This window comes from Chiloscyllium punctatum, chromosome 11 (assembly GCF_047496795.1).
Source record: "Chiloscyllium punctatum isolate Juve2018m chromosome 11, sChiPun1.3, whole genome shotgun sequence".
Lineage (NCBI taxonomy): Eukaryota > Metazoa > Chordata > Chondrichthyes > Orectolobiformes > Hemiscylliidae > Chiloscyllium > Chiloscyllium punctatum.
This window is the reverse complement of record NC_092749.1, coordinates 109,324,882-109,344,913: the sequence shown is the minus strand read 5'-3', so window position 1 is coordinate 109,344,913 and position 20,032 is coordinate 109,324,882. Positions and strand designations below refer to the sequence as shown.

Sequence of the window (20,032 nt, the reverse complement as noted above, 5' to 3'; positions counted from 1 at the left end):
TGAATTCCACACTGTAGGGATTCTAAGTATAGGTTCTCCAGATCCAAAATCAGTAAATGATCTCCAAATGTTTTTGGGTAAATCAGCTTTTCTCTCAACTAACAACTGCAACTGAACCGTTGGTGTGACACTGATAACATCAAGAGCCTGAGCCTGTTAGTTTGTAACACAGCAGCTTATGAACTGAACCCAAGTGTTGTCTCGCCCATGGTGCTCCTATTTTCCGTTAATGGATTTGACTGGAACGTCCCCAAGAGGCTGATGTGTAGGCCCCCGAGTGTGCAGGGCCCAGATGTACTCATGCATTTGACAAACACAAACTCAACAGGACATGTTTGTGTTGTGGCATTTTAGCCTGAGCCATCTGTTACCCCACCGGGTTGGAGGAAGCCTGAAACAAAAACCATTTCCTGGAAGTGTAAGGCTGCCACATCACAGCGAGTGGACTGGGTCTTTTAAAAAACCTGCACAAGCTTTAGCCCCATGCTGAACCGGAACACAGTCCTCGGTAACGTCCAACTGCCTCTCCACACTTTAACAGGTATTCCACAGACTCCAAAAAACATTGCTCCCGCACAAAAGTCAGATTTACATTAGGGCCAGGAGCAGGCGTAGGCCATTCAGCCCCTCGAGACTGCTCCGCCACTTAATACGATCATCTCGGCCTCAAATCCACTTTCCCGCACACTCTCCAAAACCCTTTAACCCTTTACTAATTAAAAATCCACCTCCTCCTTACATTTACTCAATGTCCCTGGCATCCACCGCACTCTGGGGGAGTAAATTCCACAGATTCAATACCCTTTGAGAGAAGCAATTTCTCCTTATCTCTGTACCTATTACAGAAGGTGCAAAACTTGACCTACTCTTGGGAAATTAGATTAGATTACTTACAGTGGGGAAACAGGCCCTTTGGCCCAACAAGTCCACACCGCCCCGCCGAAGCGCAACCCACCCATACCCCTACATCTACCCCTTACCTAACACTACGGGCAATTTAGCATGGCCAATTCACCTGACCTGCACATCTTTGGACTGTGGGAGGAAACCGGAGCACCCGGAGGAAACCCACGCAGACACGGGGAGAACGTGCAAACTCCACACAGTCAGTCGCCTGAGGCGGGAATTGAACCCGGGTCTCTGGCGCTGTGAGGCAACAGTGCTAACCACTGTGCCACCGTGCCGCCCACAAATAAGGCAGGGCAGGTAACTGAGGTGTCAGTGGGGGAGCACTTTGGGGCCAGCGACCGTAATTCTCATAGAGTTAAAGTAGTGATGGAAAAGGATAGACCAGATCTAAAAGTTGAAGTTCTGAATTAGAGAAAGGCCAATTTTGACGGTATTAGGCAAGAACTTTCAAAAGCTGATTGGGGGCAGATGTTCGCAGGTAAAGGGACGGCTGGAAAATGAGAAGCCTTCAGAAATGAGATAACGAGAATCCAGAGAAAGTATATTCCTGTCAGGGTGAAAGGGAAGGCTGGTAGGTATAGGGAATGCTGGATGACTAAAGAAATTGAGGGTTTGGTTCAGAAAAAGAAGGAAGCATATGTCAGGTATAGATGGGATAGATCGAGTGAATCCTTAGAAGAGTATAAAGGCAGTAGGAGTATACTTAAGAGGGAAATCAGAAGGACAGAAAAGAGACATGAGATAACTTTGGCAAATAGAATTAAGGAGAATCCAAGGAATTTTTACAAATACATTAAGGACAAAAGGGGAACTAGGGAGAGAATAGGCCCCTCAAAGGTCAGTAAGGCGGCCTTTGTGTGGAGCCACAGAAAATGGGGGAGATACTAAATGAGTATTTTGGATCAGTATTTACTGTGGAAAAGGATATGGACGATATAGACTGTAGGGAAATAGATGGTAACACCTTGCAAAATGTCCAGATTACAGAGGAGGAAGTGCTGGATGTCTTGAAATGCATAAAGGTGGATAAATCCCTAGGACCTGATCAGGTGTACCTGAGAACTCTGTGGGAAGCTAGAGAAGTGATTGCTGGGCCTCTTGCTGAGATATTTATATCATTGATAGTCGCAGGTGAGGTGCTGGAAGGCTGGATTGTTGGCTAACGTGGTGCCACTGTTTAAGAAGGGCGGTAAGGACAAGCCAGGGAACTATAGACCAATGACCCTGATGTTGGTGGTGGCAAGTTGTTGGAGGGAATCCTGAGGGACAGGATGTACATGTATTTCGAAAGGCAAGGACTGATTAGGGATAGTCAATATGGCTTTGTGCGTAGGAAATCATATCTCACAAACTTGATTGAGTGTTTTGAAGAAGTAACAAAGAAGATTGATGAGGGCAGAGTGGTAGATGTGATCTACATGGACTTCAGTAAGGCGTTCGACAAGGTTCCCCATGGGAGATTGGTTAGCAAGGTTGGATCTCATGGAATACAGGGAGAACTAGCCATTTGGATACAGAACTGGCTCAAAGGTAGAAGCCAGAGGGTGGTGGTGGAGGGTTGTTTTTCAGACTGGAGGCCTGTGACCAGTGGAGTGCCACAAGGATCGGTGCTGGGTCCTCTACTTTTCATCATTTATATAAATGATTTGGATGTGAGCATAAGAGGTATAGTTAGTAAGTTTGCAGATGACACCAAAATTGGAGGTGTAGTGGACAACAAAGAGGGTTACCTCAGATTACAACAGGATCGTGACCAGATGGGCCAATGGGCTGGATAAATAGACAGTCTTTTCCCTAGGGTTGGGGAGTCCAGAACTAGAGGGCATAGGTTTAGGGTGAGACAGGAAAGATACGAAAGAGACCTAAGGGGCAACTTTTTCACACAGAGGATGGTACGTGTATGGAATGAGCTGCCAGAGGAAGTGGTGGAGGCTGGTACAATTGCAACATTTAGGAGGCATTTGGATGGGTATATGAATAGGAAGGGTTTGGAGGGATATGGGCCGGGTGCTAGCAGGTGGGACTAGACTGGGTTGGGATACCTGGTTGGCATGGACGGGTTGGACCGAAGGGTCTGTTTCCATGCTGTACATCGCTATGACTATGACTCTGTTTCAAATCTGCTGCACCTTACCCTGAAACAATGACCTCTCATTTTAGACTTCTCCACATGAGGAAATATTCTTTCTACATCCACTTTGTCAATCCCCTTTGGCTCCTAATGGACCTCAATTAGATCTCCTCTCATTCTCCCATAATCCAGAGTGTACAGGCCTAAACTCTGACCTTCCTCTCAGTCAATGACAGACAACGTGACATTGCTCAGGGTTGCACAGAGAAACTCTGCAATTTCTAGAGATGTTTGGGTATTCCCCCCTGCCAGTCAGACCGAGGAACCATGCTGATGTAAGCCAATATAGATTGATCTTATTCCCAGGACTTTTACATTATAGGGCGATCTATTCTAATGTGACAGTTGTGTTCTTCTGTAACCCCACGCTATAGAAAATCACGCTATGGAAAACCACTGTAGAAAATCATACTGTAGATTATTGCTCATAGAAAATCGCTACATCTGTTCAACAGAAAGTCCGCATTATCCAAACAATGTCCACACTTTGTCAATCACGTTATAGCCAATTCACGCTGACAAAACGCACATTACAGCCGAACGACCTGGATTACTCTGCATTTGCTGGAGAAATCAGCCAAACCTCATTGGAAGATGAGGCTGCAGATCCACTCTCGAGTTTTGTTCACAAATAACCAGCCTAGACTCAAACGATCACCTTGTGTGCTCCAGTGAGTGGATGGCTTGACACACATCCTCTGCAAATAGTTTGTAAGCTGTGAGTCCTGTTGCATCTTCAATAGAAATCAGCTCAGATCCAGACCAGTGAGATAGAAAGCAAGACACCGTTCTTTGCAAACAGAGTTTATTAAAGTCTCCCAGCTCTTTCCACGAATCAGGCCAGGTCCCAACTGTTCCCCTTTGTAATTGATCAATCAATTGAGCTTGATGATTTGATATTTCATTATACTGCCCTCAAAAAGCACCGTAGCAGCTGTAAAGAATGAGACAGGTTTGTCTGCACATCTCTCTCCTCCCTCAACATGTGGACGGGGGGGGTCAGTACCATCGGGCAGACATTACAGCTCACCACAAAGCCATTCTGCAACCATAACATGACATCATTACCCACTGTCACAGACTTTGCACATGAATAAGATCAACTGTTTCAAAAATAGACTCAGCATCCAGTAGGTAGAACAATGGGACCAAAACGCAACAGACCAAAACACGTACATAACAAGTGGGACACAACACCAGCGCTTCACCAGAGGCTCACTGATGATGTCACCTAGCGTGGTGACGAAACATCTGAGAACAAACCTTTCAGCTCAGTGAGCAATCTTACAACTTGAACCTCAGCCTGAGCTACAAATCTTGGGCACTTCAATGTTAACCCTATTGCTGTGGGTTCGGAATCATGTACAAGCCAGGCCAGGTACGCATCGCGGATTCCCAATCCTGCCAGAGCATTGGTGAACCAGGTGGGAATTTTACAACATGCTCGTTATCACTGAGGGTGTAATCCCGGATTTATTAATGATTCTGAATGATAATAAATATACAGCAGCTGTAAAGGTGAGATTTGAACCCAGCTACCTTGCAGTATTAGCCTGGTGATGTTGCCATCATGTCATTGTCAACTCCTTCAATGAGGAGCAGGCACAGAATGTGAAAGGATGGGCAAAAGGCATTACACTCTCATCTTTGACATCAATGCACACATTGGGGAGAGTCCGGGATAGCCACTAAAACAGAATGAGACAGTAACTCAGTCAGATAACCCACATGGATCACCTTTGAGCATTCCCAGTAATATCTACAGGTTAGCGTAGGAGTTTACGATCAGCCTTTATGTTCCATTTGCACCACTCACAGAATCATTGAGATGGACAGCATGGAAACACACCCTTCAGTTCAATGCCGCCCAGATATCCTAACCCAATCTAGATCCATTTGCCAGCACTGAGCCAATATCCCTCTCATCCCTTCCTATTCATATACCCATCGATACCTTTTAAATGCTGCAATCGTACCAGCCTCCACCACTTCCTCTGGCAGCCCATTCCACCCTCTGAGTAAAAGAGTTGCCCCTTAGATCTCTTTTATATCTTTCTCCTCTCACCCTAAACCTATGCCCTCTAGTTCTGGACTCCCCCACCCCAGAGAAGAGACTTTGTCTATTTATCCTATCCATGCCCCTCATGATTTTATAAACCTCAAGAGGTCACCCCTCAGCCTCCGACGCTCCAAGGAAAACAGCCCCTGCCTATTCAGCCTCTCCCTATAGCTCAAACCCTCCAACCCTGGCAACATTCATGCAAATCTTTTCTGAACCCTTTCAACAACAGCCTTCTGATAGCGGGGAGACCAGAATTGCATGCAGTATTCCAAAACTGGCCTAACCAATATCTTGGGCAGCCATAACATGACCTCCCGACCCCTGTACTCAATACTCTGACCTATAAAGGCTATACAAGTCACTTGTCCCTTGCAGATGGTGGGACAGGCTTTGGGGAGTCAGGAGGGGAGTTACTTGCTGCAGTATTCCTCATCTCTGACCTGCTCTTGTCGTCACTACGTTTACGTGGTGAGTCCAGTTGAATTTCTGGAAATTGGAAACCGCAGAATGTTGATAGCGGGTCATTCAGTGATGGTATCACCACTTAATGTCAACGGGCAGTGATTACATTGTCTCTTACTGGTGAAGGCCATTGCCTGACATTTTTGTGGCATGAATGTTACTCGCTGTTTGTCTGTCAGCGCAAGCCTGGATATTGTCCAGATCTTGTTGCATTAGGACGGGGAGTGCTTCAGTCAAGTTGATAGGGACAAGTTGTTCCCCTTTGTAAAGGAAACAAGAATTTCGGGACATGGACTTAAAGTGATGGTCAAAAGAAGCAAGGTTGATGCGAGAAAAATCTTCTTCATACGTTGAGTGTTTTAGGTAGGGAACACATTCCCGGGAAATGTGGTTGAGGCAGGATCAGTCGAACGTGCTTTTGGATGGTTATTTGGATAGTAATAGCGCACAGGATTATGGGAATAAGGCAGGAGACTGGCACTAGGTAATGGAACCAAACTGGATAATAACACCGGTGTAGGTAGATGGGCCAAATAGCCTCCTGCTGCACCAAAACAATTCTGTGATTCTTAGGCACTCTCTTATGATTTACTCGGGCACTTGCTCAAAAACAAAATAAACCAGGGCAGTTAAACCCCAAAGCACATTCAACTTTCTCTCTAATCAGCTCGTACCTCCTGACGGTACAAACTAGATAGGCTGAAGGGCCTCTTCTGTACTGCACAATTCTAAATTCTCAAATGCCCAGTTGCTGTTGTCAGATTCTGATAGCGTCCCTCACAAAGGCATCTACCAAGGCTGAAGTAACACGGTTTCTCTCTCGCCCGCCATTTTTAAGATAACGCCAGACAATCAGAAAAATTTCCAATCAGATTTCTCATGGTGGCAGTAGCATTGTAGAGGTCTGGAACTCAGATAAAGGCAGTTCGGCCCATCGAGGCTGTCCCAGTCAGAGACAAGCACCTGACCACTCTCATCCCATTTCCCAGTGCTGCTGGGAAACATGACTCAATGTTCGGACAAAGGTCAGTTTGAGGTGTTGTGGGGAAAGTCACCAGCCTCGGAGTCAGAGTCGGGGGTTCAATGGAAGAGTTTATTGTACAAGGAAATACCGGAGCTCTGGGGAGAGGAAAACACCAACAACACAGTGGACAGCTGAGACTTCTCTCAGCCTGGAGCACAGGTCAAGATACTTTTATACATTTTGTAATAATAGGTCAGTGATGAGGGTTTTATCTCTGTAACATGGTTTGTTTATTGTAAATACTGCAGAATCGTTGATAGTGTCGGTGCAGTCATTGTCAGTTCCTGCGCAGCCTTTGTTAATTTCAGCGCGGTCGTTGTCAGTTTCAGCGCAGACATTGTCAGTTTCAATGTCTGTGCGGAAGTCCATTGCTGTAGGAATGGGCGTTGATCGCTCTTCCTGAGAAGGACTATTACTACAGCCCTGGCTATTACCACTTTATATTGAGTCCCTATCAGACTGTTAGCATTTCTATCAAAGGTGTTAGCTTTGGTGGGTAGTATACGCGACTCATGTGTATTCTCTCCCCCACTCACCTTAAACTAATCAACTAAGTTGTGAGTGCATTGTGCTGGCATTCTGGTGGCCCCAGCCAGTGTCTGTGTTTGCTCTGCTGTCTCTCTCCGTATTGTGGTCTGACAGCCATCTTGTGTGTCAAGTGGCCAACTGATGGCTCAGCAGCCATCTTGTGTGTCCATGTACCAAGTGTCAGCCTGCCCCGTGCCATCTTCCACTTCAGAGGCAATTCAAGGTCAGCCCATTACACCTTCTCACGGCTCCTATCCCTCCACCTGTGTTGCCCTGTACAGATCCCAATGCCCTGAATCATAGAATCCCATCACTGTGGGCACAGGCCATTTAGCCCATTGAGACCACAGCAACCCTCTGAAGAGTATCCCACCCAGCCCCATCTTCCCTACCCTATGTCTGTAATCCTGCATCTCCCATGGCTAATCCACCTAGCCTGCACATCCCTGGACAATTTAGCCTGGCCAATCCATGCACCTCACTTGCACATCTTTGGACCATGGGAGCAAACCAGAGCACTCGGAGGAAACCCACGCAGACACGGGGACAATGTGCAAACTCCACACAGACAGTTGCCCAAGGCTGGAATCGAACTCGGTGCCTAGTGCTGTGAGGCAGCAGTGCTAACCACTAAGCCACCATACCAACCCCTGCAGCGATATAATTTCTCCCCAGCCCTGTAACAATTCTCTAACTCGAGCCTGCATTTAAAGTAAAATTTCGGAACCGTAAACAAACTCGCCCTCCCAGCGTCTGACGATCAAATGGTTGCACAGATCCCAGGATGAAAACTGTATTTGCCAGTTGATCCTTCGTGTCCCAGTGGGATTATTATGTGAGACTTACGTGCACTGGAACGGAAAACAGGAAGTCCCAAAAAAAACAGGAAAACACACCTTAAAGGGGCCCTGTAACTTGGTTGAAACATCCGATAAACGCACTTTCCCAGCTTTGGAGTCCGCTGATAATTATATTTGTTAAATGGCGCATTATGAATTAATCAGAAGACCTTGCCCTTCAGTTTACATTCACAACATAAAGTATTTGTAGCTGCTGAGGGAAAAACTAGGTTAAAAACAAGGGCTGCAGATGCTGGAAACCAGATTCTAGATGAGAGTGGTGCTGGAAGAGCACAGCAGTTCAGGCAGCATCCGAGGAGCAGGAAAATCAACGTTTTGGCCAAAAGCCCTTCATCAGGAATAGAGGCAGATTTCCCTGCTCCTCAGATGCTGCCTGAACTGCTGTGCTTTTCCAGCACCACTCTGATCTCGAGCTGCTCAGGGGAAACCAGGACCAGGCAGGACTTTGTGACCAACGTTCTCTTTTGAGGTTGTGGCGTATGGTTTTCTTTTTTGTTGTTTGTTCTCCCACTCGGTTTACACCTGAATGAAGTGTTTGGGGTTTCTTGGTAAAACCCAACCATTCAGCAAGGAGCAAAACCGAGCTAGTTTCCTCGTCGTGGTATCGTTTCCCTTGGAGCACACTTCATTTAGGTATCTCCTTGCGCATCCCACTGCAGCTGGTGATCTCAGCTGCAGTCTTGCATACAGCGGCAACTGCTTTGCCCAGTACCATTATAAACTACAGAGAGTTGGGAACACAGCCCAATCCGTCACACAAACCAACCTCCCATCTACTGATTCCATCTACACTACCTCAGGAAAGCAGTCACCATCAAAGACCTCTTCCATTGGGCAGAAGATAAAAAAGCTTAAACACACGTACCAATAGATTCAAGAACATGGAATCTTCCCCGTTGTTATTCTGACTGGATTTCTCAAACTTCAAATCAAATCTTGCCCTCTGTCCACCTGTATTTTGTTCTATTGCCCTAAGGCATTTAGTAAGGTAATGATTTGCCTGCACTGCATCAAAACAAAACTTTTCACCGTACCTGGGTACACGTGACAACAATAAGGTCAGATCAAACAGCTGTGGGTGTCACATTGTAGGAAAGCTGGGAATGCATCGGAGAGAGAGAATACGCAAACGATTAACGAGAATGGTTCCAGGAATGAGAAACTTCAGCATCTAAGACCATTGGAAGAGAGTGGTACTGTTCTCCATGGAGAAGGGGTTTGATAGAGGTTTTCAAAATCAAAGGCAAGCTGTACTGAGGGGACGGGGGAAGCAATTCCTGTTCAGAATAGGATCGAGAATGAGAGGGGCATAGGGTTAAAGTGATGTGCAAAAGAAGCAAGTGTAATGAGAGAAAAAACCCATTTTCACCCAGCGAGTGGTTAGGGTGTGGAAAACCCTGCCTGGAAATGTGTGGAAGCTGGTTGAACTGAGGCGTTCCAGAGGGACATTGGATGGTTATTGGATAGAAAGGGTGTAAAGTGTATTGGAGGAAAGGCAGGAAATTGGTGGATGTGGGTACAATTACAATGTTCAACAGATACTTAGATAAGGACTAGATTAGAGTGGTGCTGGAAAAGCACAGCAGGTCAGGCAGCATCCGAGGAGCAGGAAAATCCTGATGAAGGGCTTTTGCCCAAAACATCGATTTTCCTGCTCCTCGGATGCTGCCTGACCTGCTGTGCTTTTCCAGCACCACTCTGATCTACACTCTGGTTTCCAGCATCTGCAGTCCTTATTTTTACCTACTTAGATAATGACATAAATAGGAAAGGTTTGGAGGGATATGGGCCGGGAGCAGGCAGGTGGGACTAGTTTAGTTTGGGATTATGGTTGGCATGGACTGGTTGGACTGAAGAGTCTGTTTCCTTGCTGTATGACTCCATGACTAAGGAAACCAGACCTAATTTGTTTAGCCATCCTCACTAAGTCAAATCTTCCATCCCTGGACATCGGCCTAGTGAATCTCTTTTGAACTGACTCCAATGCCATCCCTTTGTCCTTGGGTCACTCCTTGGACACTGTCGTACCAGAAAGAGCCACAGCCAAGTCCTGGGGTTGCCAACCTCTAATTGGAAGATAGTCCTGGATGTTTGAGATGTCACCTCCTGGGGTCCTCAGTCGAGCAGAATGCCCACAGGTGTCCTGTGAAGTGCCTGATGGTCAGAGGAACAGTGCCCGTTCCTTCAAAGAGTGAGCAGGCAACTCACAAGACACCCATCTAAGAGCATGAGACCATAATACCAGGAACAGGAGTAGGCCATTCGGCCCATCAAACCTGTTGTACCATTCAATAGGATCCTGGGTGATCCAACACTCCTCATGTCCACTTTCCTGCCCTTTCCCGTAACCCTTGATTCCTCCGTTTTGATCACAAATCTGTCTATCTCAGGCTTAAATATACACAAGCTCTCACGGCTCTCTGTGCCACGCATATAGAAGATTTGTGTTTATAAAGCAATGGCTCTCATTTGCTTTTTTAAGCAGCATGACCCCTGCCTGCCATCTTACACAAACATCAAACAGGTCTTTCTATTCATGGGAAGCCAGACTGTATGAGATCCAGTTATACTCATAGTACCACTGCCAAGCAATGACCATCTCCAATAAGAGATCATCGAAACAACCTCCCTTCAAGTTCAGTGCCATTGCCACCACTGAATTCCCCCAACCTCAATATCCAGAGAGTTACCATTGACCAGAAACTAACTGGACCAGCTACATAAATACAGCCATAGGCATAGAGATTCACAGCACGTAAATAGACCCTTCCATCCAATTCGTTCATGCTGACCAGATATCCTGAATTAATCTTGTCCCATTTGCCAGCATTTTGCCCATATCCCTCTAAACCCTTCCTATTCATATACCCATCCAGATGCCTTTTAAATGTTGTAATTGTACCAGCCTCCACCACTTCCTCTGGCAGCTCATTCCACATACATACCACCCTCTGCGTGAAAAGTTGTCCTTAGGTCTCTTTTAAATTTTTCCCCTCTCACCCTAAACCTACGCCCTCTAGTTCTGGACACTCCCACCCCAGGGAAAAGAGAGATGTTCGATCTACAATTGTTAAGTCAGAGGCTGGGAGTGCCGACCTATGTAACTCATGCCCAAGTCTGTCCAGATACAAGGTATAAGTCAGGAGTGTGATGGAATACTCCTCACTTGCCTGGACGGGTGCAGCTCCAACGTCACTCAAGAAGCTTGACACCATCCAGGACAAAGCAGCAGCCCCTTGATTAATGCCTCAACCACCAACTTTCACACCCTCCACCACCAATGCTCAGTAGCAGCTGTGTGAACCATCCACAAGACGCACTGCAGCAACTCACGGAGGTTCCTTCGACAGCACCTTCCAAACCCACAACATCTACTATCGATACATGGCAACACCACCAGCTCTCCAGCCAGGCACACACCGATTTGGAAACATATCGCCATTCCTTCAGTGTCACTGGGTCAAAGTCCTGAACACACGGGGACTGCAGAGGTTGAAGATGATAACTCATCACCACCTTCTCAAGGGCAATTGGAAATGGGCTATAAATGTTGGCGCGACGCGCCCATACCCCTGAACTAGTAAAACAAAAGTCATACATGGATGTTGTGTTAAAGTAGAGATGAACATTGCTTGTGTAAGAGTGTCCCTATTACAGTTCCAAACCTTGAAAAGCACTCGAGTTGTTACAACAAGTTAATAACCTCTTCATTTCTCTTGGTATTGCCACCAACCACATAGTTCAAATTGTGAGACATCTGGCAGAGACAGAAATAATAATGAATGCCCAAAATAAACTTCAAAAATGCTAAACAGGTTGTGCAGGATCCGAGAGGAGGAAGGAAGATTGATGTTTGACATTTGAATTGATAAAGGTTAACGTTCCAAGGTGAGAGTCAGATCTCGGCTCTGGAGCTGGGTCCTGGTCTGAGGTGAAGTTGGAAACCATACTTACCCCTGTGCCCTGGGCATACTCCAGGCTGGCATGTGAATGGGGCACTTGCCATGGCACAGCCAGTGTAAAATGACCGTCTGAGAAAAGACATTGATCCTTATCATCCTTAGACCCCTAATTCAAAATTCCTCCACAAAAGAGACATCCTCTCAACACAAATCATATCAAAAGGGCACTTGTGGTGCAGTGGCAGTGTTCCTATCTCTAGGCGTGGAGGCCTGGGTTCAAGTCCCACCTGCCCTGGAGGTGAGTCCCTAAAGTCAGTTAAAATAATCAATACCTGCCTCAGGAACCCAGCTTTTGATAAGATCACTCACATCGATTCAAACCCAGATGCGTGTAGGTTCAACCTCCTCACCGGCTCTGGGGAGACAATCCCTCTGATCCTACCCCTCAGCATAAGTGAACTGCCTCCAACCTCCCTCCCTGAGTAAGGAGACCAAAGCTGTACTCATGCTGCAGATGTCGGATCTCGTTCCTACATCCAGTTCATGTGAATATTGGAATGTGTGGACAAGCTCAACTTCTGTTTCTCCACCCCTAGCTGCCCAGTAGAAGGCAGTAGTGAACCACCTTCCTGAACCACCGCACTCCTTGGGGCGTTTCCCCTGCTTTTGTCTCTTAGTTGACCCTACTACTGTCATTAACTAATTAATACTTACCTCTGAAATAAAAACAAAATAGTGGAGAAACTCAGCAGGTCTTTGAAAAGTCTGAATGGACTTGAACTATTAACTTTGCTATCTCTGTACAGGTGCTCTTAGATCAATTGAGTTACTTCAGCATTTAATGTTTTTATTTCAGATAGCCACCATCTGCAGTATTTTGCTTTTATCTCTATCTCTGAAAAGCACAAACACAGTTTTTTTTTAAAAGCGTATCCATTTCCCTTAACCTGTGGCGTTAATAAACTATTGTTTTGTTTGCAAGCCTAGTGGTTAGAGCTGAAAAAGTGTTGCTGGAAAAGCGCAGCAGGTCAGGCAGCATCCAAGGAGCAGGAGAATCGACCTTTTGGGCATGAGCCCTTCTTCAGGAATGAGGAAAGTGTGTCCAGCAGGCTAAGATAAAAGGTAGGGAGGAGGGACTTGGGGAAGGGGCGTTGGGAATGCGATAGGTGGAAGGAGGTCAAGGTGAGGGTGATAGGCCAGAGTGGGGGTGGGGGCGGAGAAGTCAGGAAGAAGATTGCAGGTTAGGGAGGTGGTGCTGAGTTCGAGGGTTGGGACTGAGACAAGGTGGGGAGAGGGGAAATGAGGAAACTGGAGAAATCTGAATTCATCCCTTGTGGTTGGAGGGTTCCTAGGCGGAAGATGAGGTGTTCTTCCTCCAACCGTCGTGTTGCTATGGTCTGGCGAAGGAGGAGTCCAAGGACCTGCATGTCCTTGGTGGAGTGGGAGGGGGAATTGAAGTGTTGAGCCACGGGGTGGTTGGGTTGGTTGGTCCAGGTGTCCCAGAGGTGTCCTCACTTTCTCCAAGCATAGTGGTTACCAAATCTAACTTCAAACTGAAACCTCCAAACCTGCAACCACTTCCATCCAAAAGGACGAGGGCAGCAGATACATAGGAACACCACCCCCTGCAAATTCCCTTCCGAGCCAGTCACCATCCTGACTTGGAAACATATCGCTGTCCCTTCACTGTCGCTGGGTCAAATCCTGGAATTCCCTCCCTAAGGGCATTGTGGATCAATCTACAGCACATGGACTGCAGCAGTTCAAGAAGGCAGCTCACCCCCAACTTCTCAAGGGCAGCTAGGGATGGGGAATAAATACCAGCCCAGCCAGCAACACCCACATCCCACAAAAGAGTATTTTTAAAAATCAGTGGAGAGAGAAACAGAGGTAAAGCTTTGAGCCCAGTATAATACTCCTTCAGAACTGTTTAAACATTCTGAAGATGTCATACTGACCATGGAGCATTAACTCGGTTTCTCTCTCCATAGATGCTGCCAGACCTGCTGAGTTTCTCCAGCATTCTCTGTGTTTGTTTCAGATTTCCAGCATCTGTGAAATTTTGTTTCAATTAACTTTATACTGGAATGGAGATACATCATAAAAGCTCACTTTTACTCAATGAGCAAAGAGTTCTTATCAGGAGTGTGAGAAAGCCCCCGTGTTAATTCGTCCACATTAAATCAAACTCACAGACTTGCCAAACAATCAGCACCGTTTTCCCAATTACTGTCATCATTCAACTGTAAAGGTAGCAGAGGCAGAAACCCTCATTTAAGAAGTCACTTCCTTGGGGTGGGGAAGTCCTAAACTAGAGGGCAAAGGTTTAGGGTGAGAGGGGAAAGATTTATAAGGGACCTAAGGGGCAACCTTTTCACACAGAGGGTGGTGCGTGTATGGAATGGGCTGCCAGAGGAAGTGGTGGAGACTGATACCTTGCAGCATTTAAAGGAATCTGAAAGGATACATGAATAGGAAGGGTTTAGAAGTGCCGGCAAATGGGACTAGATAGGATATCTGGTCAGCATGGATGAGTTGGACCGAAGGGTCTGTTTCCATGCTGTACATGTGCACGAGCAATGCCATGGCACACAAGGCTATGGGCCAAGTTCTGGAAAACAGGACTAGAATAGTTAGGTGGTTGTTTTTGACTGGCACAGATTTGATGGGCCGAAGGGCCTTTTTCCATGCTGTCGTCAGTGAAACCTGGCATTCTACAATAACTTTCAACAGTAACGTACAACAATAACCTTCAGGGAACACCTCCCTCTTTACAGCAAAACCTTTTAACGTAGTTGGTCGCAACATAACAGTGGCCTCAAACAATGTTTTTTTCTCAAGCAAGAAACATGAAATTAGATTCAGATGCAATTTCTCAGATCACTGCAAACTGGAGGGGGGAGGGAGAGAGAATAAAACTTCAGTAAGACCTAACTTTTACCCCCCAAGTCTAACCAACTTTTAATCACTCTCTGATCCCCAACTCCCATCAGATTGGGGAGGGGATCGTGTCGAAACAAGTTCCCATTGTGTTCCTACAGCCTGTGCTAAATGCTCTTTTCCTGTGCCTCCAAACAGCTGCCCTGTGAGAGAGAGAGAGAGAGAGAGAGGATGGAGTTTGTTCGCAGCCAGTACCATACACTCCATACCACAGGGTGGGAAACCAGTGAGAATGCAGAGCTGTGCCCCCCCCCCTCCCCCCCAACACGCACACATAAAATAATACCAGTTCGGGACAAGACAAGGAAGGGAAATGAAGAAACCTGAAACTTTATTATCCCTAAAAATGAGAGCAAACACAGCAGCCCCCCCCCCCACCCTCTCTCCTCCACCACCACCAGCAGCAGCAGCACCTCTTACAAAACTTTCTCTGCATCTTACACCCTTAAAAACAAAGGAACGGCTTCAGACAACAACACAATGAGGGCTGATTGCTGGAGGACCCCATTTCACACCGCCCCCTGCCCCAAGCATTGTCTGTAAATGCTGCTACCGCCTCCCTCCCTCCAACACACACGGACACACAGACACAGACACATAGCCCCAATCTAACTCAGCACCCCCCACTCCATTCAAAGAGGGTATTACTGACCTGTTCCGGTGTCGACTCGGTTTGTTGGGGGAAGTCTTGTTGTCTCTTCCTCCCCTTCCCACCCTCCAAAACCAAACTAAAAAAAAACACATGCAGGAAAGAAGAAGAGGGATTTCAGTCTGCAGTCAGTGTCTGTATTGTGTGAGAGTGAGGGTGGCGGGAGGTGGGGGGGAGCAGTGTCAAGAACCATACAGGAAAAGGGTGGAGAGAGAGAGAGAGAGAGAGAGGGAGAGAGAACTCCCAGCTGTGCTTTTAAGACAGGAACTTGCTTTCTGTAAAGGGAACATGCTGCCTTCATCTATTGTGTGTACAGTCTGCACAAGCCTCAACATTAGCCCCCTAGTCCTCCTCCAGAACGTTGCTCACTGCAGACCAGATGAACTGAACCCCAGCCATCCAAACCTGCACAGGGAATTACAACAATAAAAACAGACAGACTGTATCCTTCAGCAATGCAGCACTTTCTGCAGCCTATGCCTCTCTCTCTCTTTGCTATTTTTTAAAAGATTAGATTCCCTACAGTGCAGGAACAGGCTCTTCAGCCCAACAAGTCCACACCAACCCTCGGAAGAGTAACCCACCCACCTACTCATGCATCTATCACTGTGGGCCATTTAGCATGGCCAATTCACCTAACCCGCACATCTTTGGATTGTGGGGGGACACCCACGCAGACACGGGGAGAACATACAAACTCCACACAGACAGTCGCCCGAGGCTGGAATCGAACCCGGGTCCATGGCGCTGTGAGGCAGCAGTGCTAACCACTGAGCCACCGTGCTGCCCCTTCGTGTTGGTTTGCCCTGGGAGAGCTGAAAACAAAACCATTTTAAAAATAAACAAAGAAAACATATGAAGTTGACTAACTGGATGATGTTCTCGTCAGAATATCCGCATTCTGGAGTAGCTACTGCCAAAGAAACGCTGAATTGCAGATGTCAGTTATCCCCTCCCTTCCCATGGCTTTGTACATGTTTCTGTAACCAACCTGTTCAGAGGTGGTATGACACACCTCTGGAGCAGGTGGGACTTGACCCGATGACTCCTGCCTCTGAGATCGGGGCACTGTCACTGCACCATGAGAGCCCGCGATAAAATAACATTTTGGCCAAATTTATCTCCCCACCACAGAACTGGCAAACTCCCATTCAGAGTGACATCTTTCTCACTGATCATACTGGGTGAGCATCTGGATGAGGTTTTAACATTTGCCCACAGTGTCCAGGAATGTGCAAGTTGAGTGAACTGGCCATGGGAAGTGCAAGGTGATAGGAGAAGGGATGGTGAGATGCTCTACGGAGGGTCAGTATGGGCTCAATGGGCTGAATGGCCTGCTTCAACACTTTCGTTTTTTTTCTCTCTCTGTCTTACCTGATGACATTGAAATCAGCCTTCCCCCAGTTTAGACACTGAACCTCTGCACTATCCTTATCGCTTTCCATCATGACTTTGAAACTTAAGAGTTGTGACCACCATCCCCCAAAATGCTCACCCACTTGACACGGAATCACTTAACCAGTTCCATTCCCTGGATTTAGTTCTAGCACTGCCCCATTCTCCAGTCAGACTATCTACGTACTGATGTGACAAGCTGTCCTGGATACACTTTTTAAAATTGCACTCTTTCACAGAAATGGGACCACAGCTAATGTCAGCGAAATTGAAATCCTGTATGACTACAACCTTGTGAAATAACTGCAGAGAGGCTTGATGTCCTGTCACCCTTAGTCACTAGTTTAAAAATCACACAACACCAGGTTATAGTCCAACAGGTTTATTTGGAAGCACGTAGCTTTCAGAGCCACCTTCATCTGGTGGTTTATCTGTGGTTCATCTGTGGCCAGCCAGCTCGAGGTCAGTCCTCAACTGAGGAGATCCGAATCTCCACTGTAGGGATTCTAAAATGCCCAAACACTGTAGACTATGGACCACGTGCAGGTAAATAGGATGAATGCAGTTTAATGGAGCATAGACATGGAGGGCCGAAAGGCCTGTTTCCATACTACATGACTCTCTGATTACTATTTATGCCTGTTCCTAGAGGGTGCCTTTTTCAAATTAACCATTTTGTTGGGGCAATAAGGATGCTTGACCAGATATTACATGTTGAAAATATTTACTTTGCAAGAAACTAGCTACCACACTCCCAACACAATGAGTTCCCTATTGTTTGTTTTTTAAAAGTCTTTTGGGCTTAGGGTAACATCCCATTGATGAAAAATACCACTCACATAGCCATTGCTTAGTAACAATGTCAAATAACTAGCTTAACCAGCCCACACTTGGAAAAGCCAAAATAAGATGTCTTTTGCTAGGTTGGATAGACTATTGGACAGCACTTGTTGAACAATCCCAAGTGTACTACCAGCTTTGTTAACGACTAGATTAAGGCAAAATAATTGAGTTTATTAGCAGTTTTTGTTTTGCCATCTGTAGCGCACTAGCTTCATTCACAGGGACCTGCACTCTGCAAGCAAAAGGAATATGTCCAGCCATGTGCCTTTCCTGAATTAACTAGTAGTTTCAGCTGAAACATGTCGTTTTCCCAAGGCAACAGTCCAACCAATCAGAATTGATCTCCCAATCAACCAACACCCCTTTCCACTTCAGTATGAGTTGTTATTATTTGTAATATTGCATTCTTGCATTTGCCCTGATGAGTACTTTGGCAAAATGTCTCTCTTTTCAGTAATATTCGGGAATGCATGTATGCAGTTGTTTAATGGTGGTGGACTGTCTCTAGATTGTGTTAGGATCGGTTCCAGCCCTCATTTCTGAACACTGTTGGCATTGTTCACATGCCCGTTGGTAAACCGTTGAAGTTGGTAACCAGGGGGAAGGGCCAAGTCTTTGCGATGGTGACCAAAGGCAGGATTTTTATGTTGACTCAGCTTCCTAACCACTATCAAAGAGATGGAGCATTAACTGGCTTGAGGCATGACTAGTGCCCCCTACTCACCCAATCTGATTGACCAACAGTGCTATTGGGAGTGGTGGCCTGCGCTGGAACTGCAGGTAGATGCCAGTTTCTAAAGGCCGGGACCACCCCTGAAGGTATTCTCATGGAGTTGGATGTGGGGAGGTGGGGGCGGGGGCAGTTGAGGGGGTGACATACTGGAAAGGCCAGGGTAGGAGGAAATGCAGAGGGAGTGGATGGAGGAATGGAGGGATGTGCTTTGGGATGAAGGCCTGATTGAGAAAGCCTGGTGAGAGATAGCAGCCCAGCTCCCACCCTGGCTAACACCCCAGTAAGCTCATCTGGCTGTCCTATCCTCCTTCCTCCCCACCCATTCCCCCACCCACCCCATCCCCTCTCCTCTGCCCTTTCCCAAACTCCTCTCCCTCTCCTCCCTCATACCCCCCCCTCCCTTGTCTTCCCCCTCTCCATTTCCTTCCTCCTCATCTTGCCTTTTCCAGTATTCCTCCCCGTCCTTTCCTCTCCTTTCCCCTCCCTGTCCCCCTCCCCTTCCTCGTCCCCTTCCCCAACTTTGTCTCCCTTCCTCTCCATCCCACTCACCCTCCCAAGTCCCTCCTCCTCCCTTCCCCCACCCCTTTCCTATCCTCGTCCCTGTCCCTTCTTTGTCCCACGTCCCCCTGTGCTTCCTCCCCCTTCATCCACTTCCTTCCCCTCCCCTCCACCTTCCCCACCCCTCCCCTGTCCTCCTCCCTATCCCTATCTCCTGCCTGTTCTTCTCTCCCTCCCCATATTGTGTTTCCTCTCCCCTTCCCCATCCCCATTCCCCTCCCCATGCCTACCCCTCCCTGTCCCTGGCCTCTCCATGCTGGAGTCTATGCAGTGACAGAGTAAGGAGTGGCCCTGTGGATAGTGATTGGCTGCTTAAGGGCCTTGATCACTCCATGGATGCTTGGGTCACCCTCAGTTATAACATTACAGACAGGACAGTGGCTGTTTCTCACTGACTGGCTGATATTTAGGTGCAGAGTTCCAGGGGTTATTTATCTCATAGAAACCTAGAAAATATGAGCAGGAGAAGGCCATTCAACCCATCGAGCCTGCTCTGGCATTCAGTACGATCACAGCTGATCATCCAACCCATCCCATTTTCTCACCATACCCTTTGATCCCTTCAGCACAAAGAACTGGATCTAACTCCTTCTTATAATTAGTGTGAAGGACAATTCAGTTTGCCAAACATTTTTCTTTCACTGGAACAGTATTTCAGAGAGAGAGGATCAAACCTTCACCTTTGTATGTTTTTTATTCACAAGGTGACAGGTCAGTGGGGCTGAGAAACATATCAGCCATGATCGAACGGTGGAGCTGACCTGATAGGCCAAATGCCCTAATTCAGCTCCTGTACCTTATGGTCTATTGGACATAGACATCACGGGCTGGGCCAGCATTTATTGCCCATACCTAATAGCCCTCGAAAGAGGGTGGTGAGCCACCTTCTTGAACGGCTGTGGTCCATATGATGTAGGGACCTCTACAGTGCTGTTCGAGAGGGAACTCCAGGAGTTTGACCCAGTGACAGTGGAGGAACAGCATAGTGTGTTTCTCAGAGGTGAACTTCATCTTAAAAGGAATATGAAGTTAATCT

The 20,032-nt window shown here is 46.9% G+C and overlaps 1 protein-coding gene across 2 annotated transcripts in view; it reads right to left on the bottom strand.

Moving 5' to 3' along the window:
- Positions 1-15,820, bottom strand: part of btbd3b (BTB (POZ) domain containing 3b) — a 56,019-nt gene extending 40,199 nt beyond the window's left edge. The window contains exon 1 of one of the 2 annotated variants that reach the window (XM_072581511.1): positions 15,471-15,820. In XM_072581511.1, the coding sequence (XP_072437612.1) occupies positions 15,471-15,562 (92 nt within the window). In that variant the 5' untranslated portion in view covers positions 15,563-15,820. The remainder of the gene's footprint in view (positions 1-15,470) is intronic. The other variant, XM_072581510.1, reaches the window with a different exon arrangement.
- Between the last annotated feature and the right edge of the window lie 4,212 nt (positions 15,821-20,032).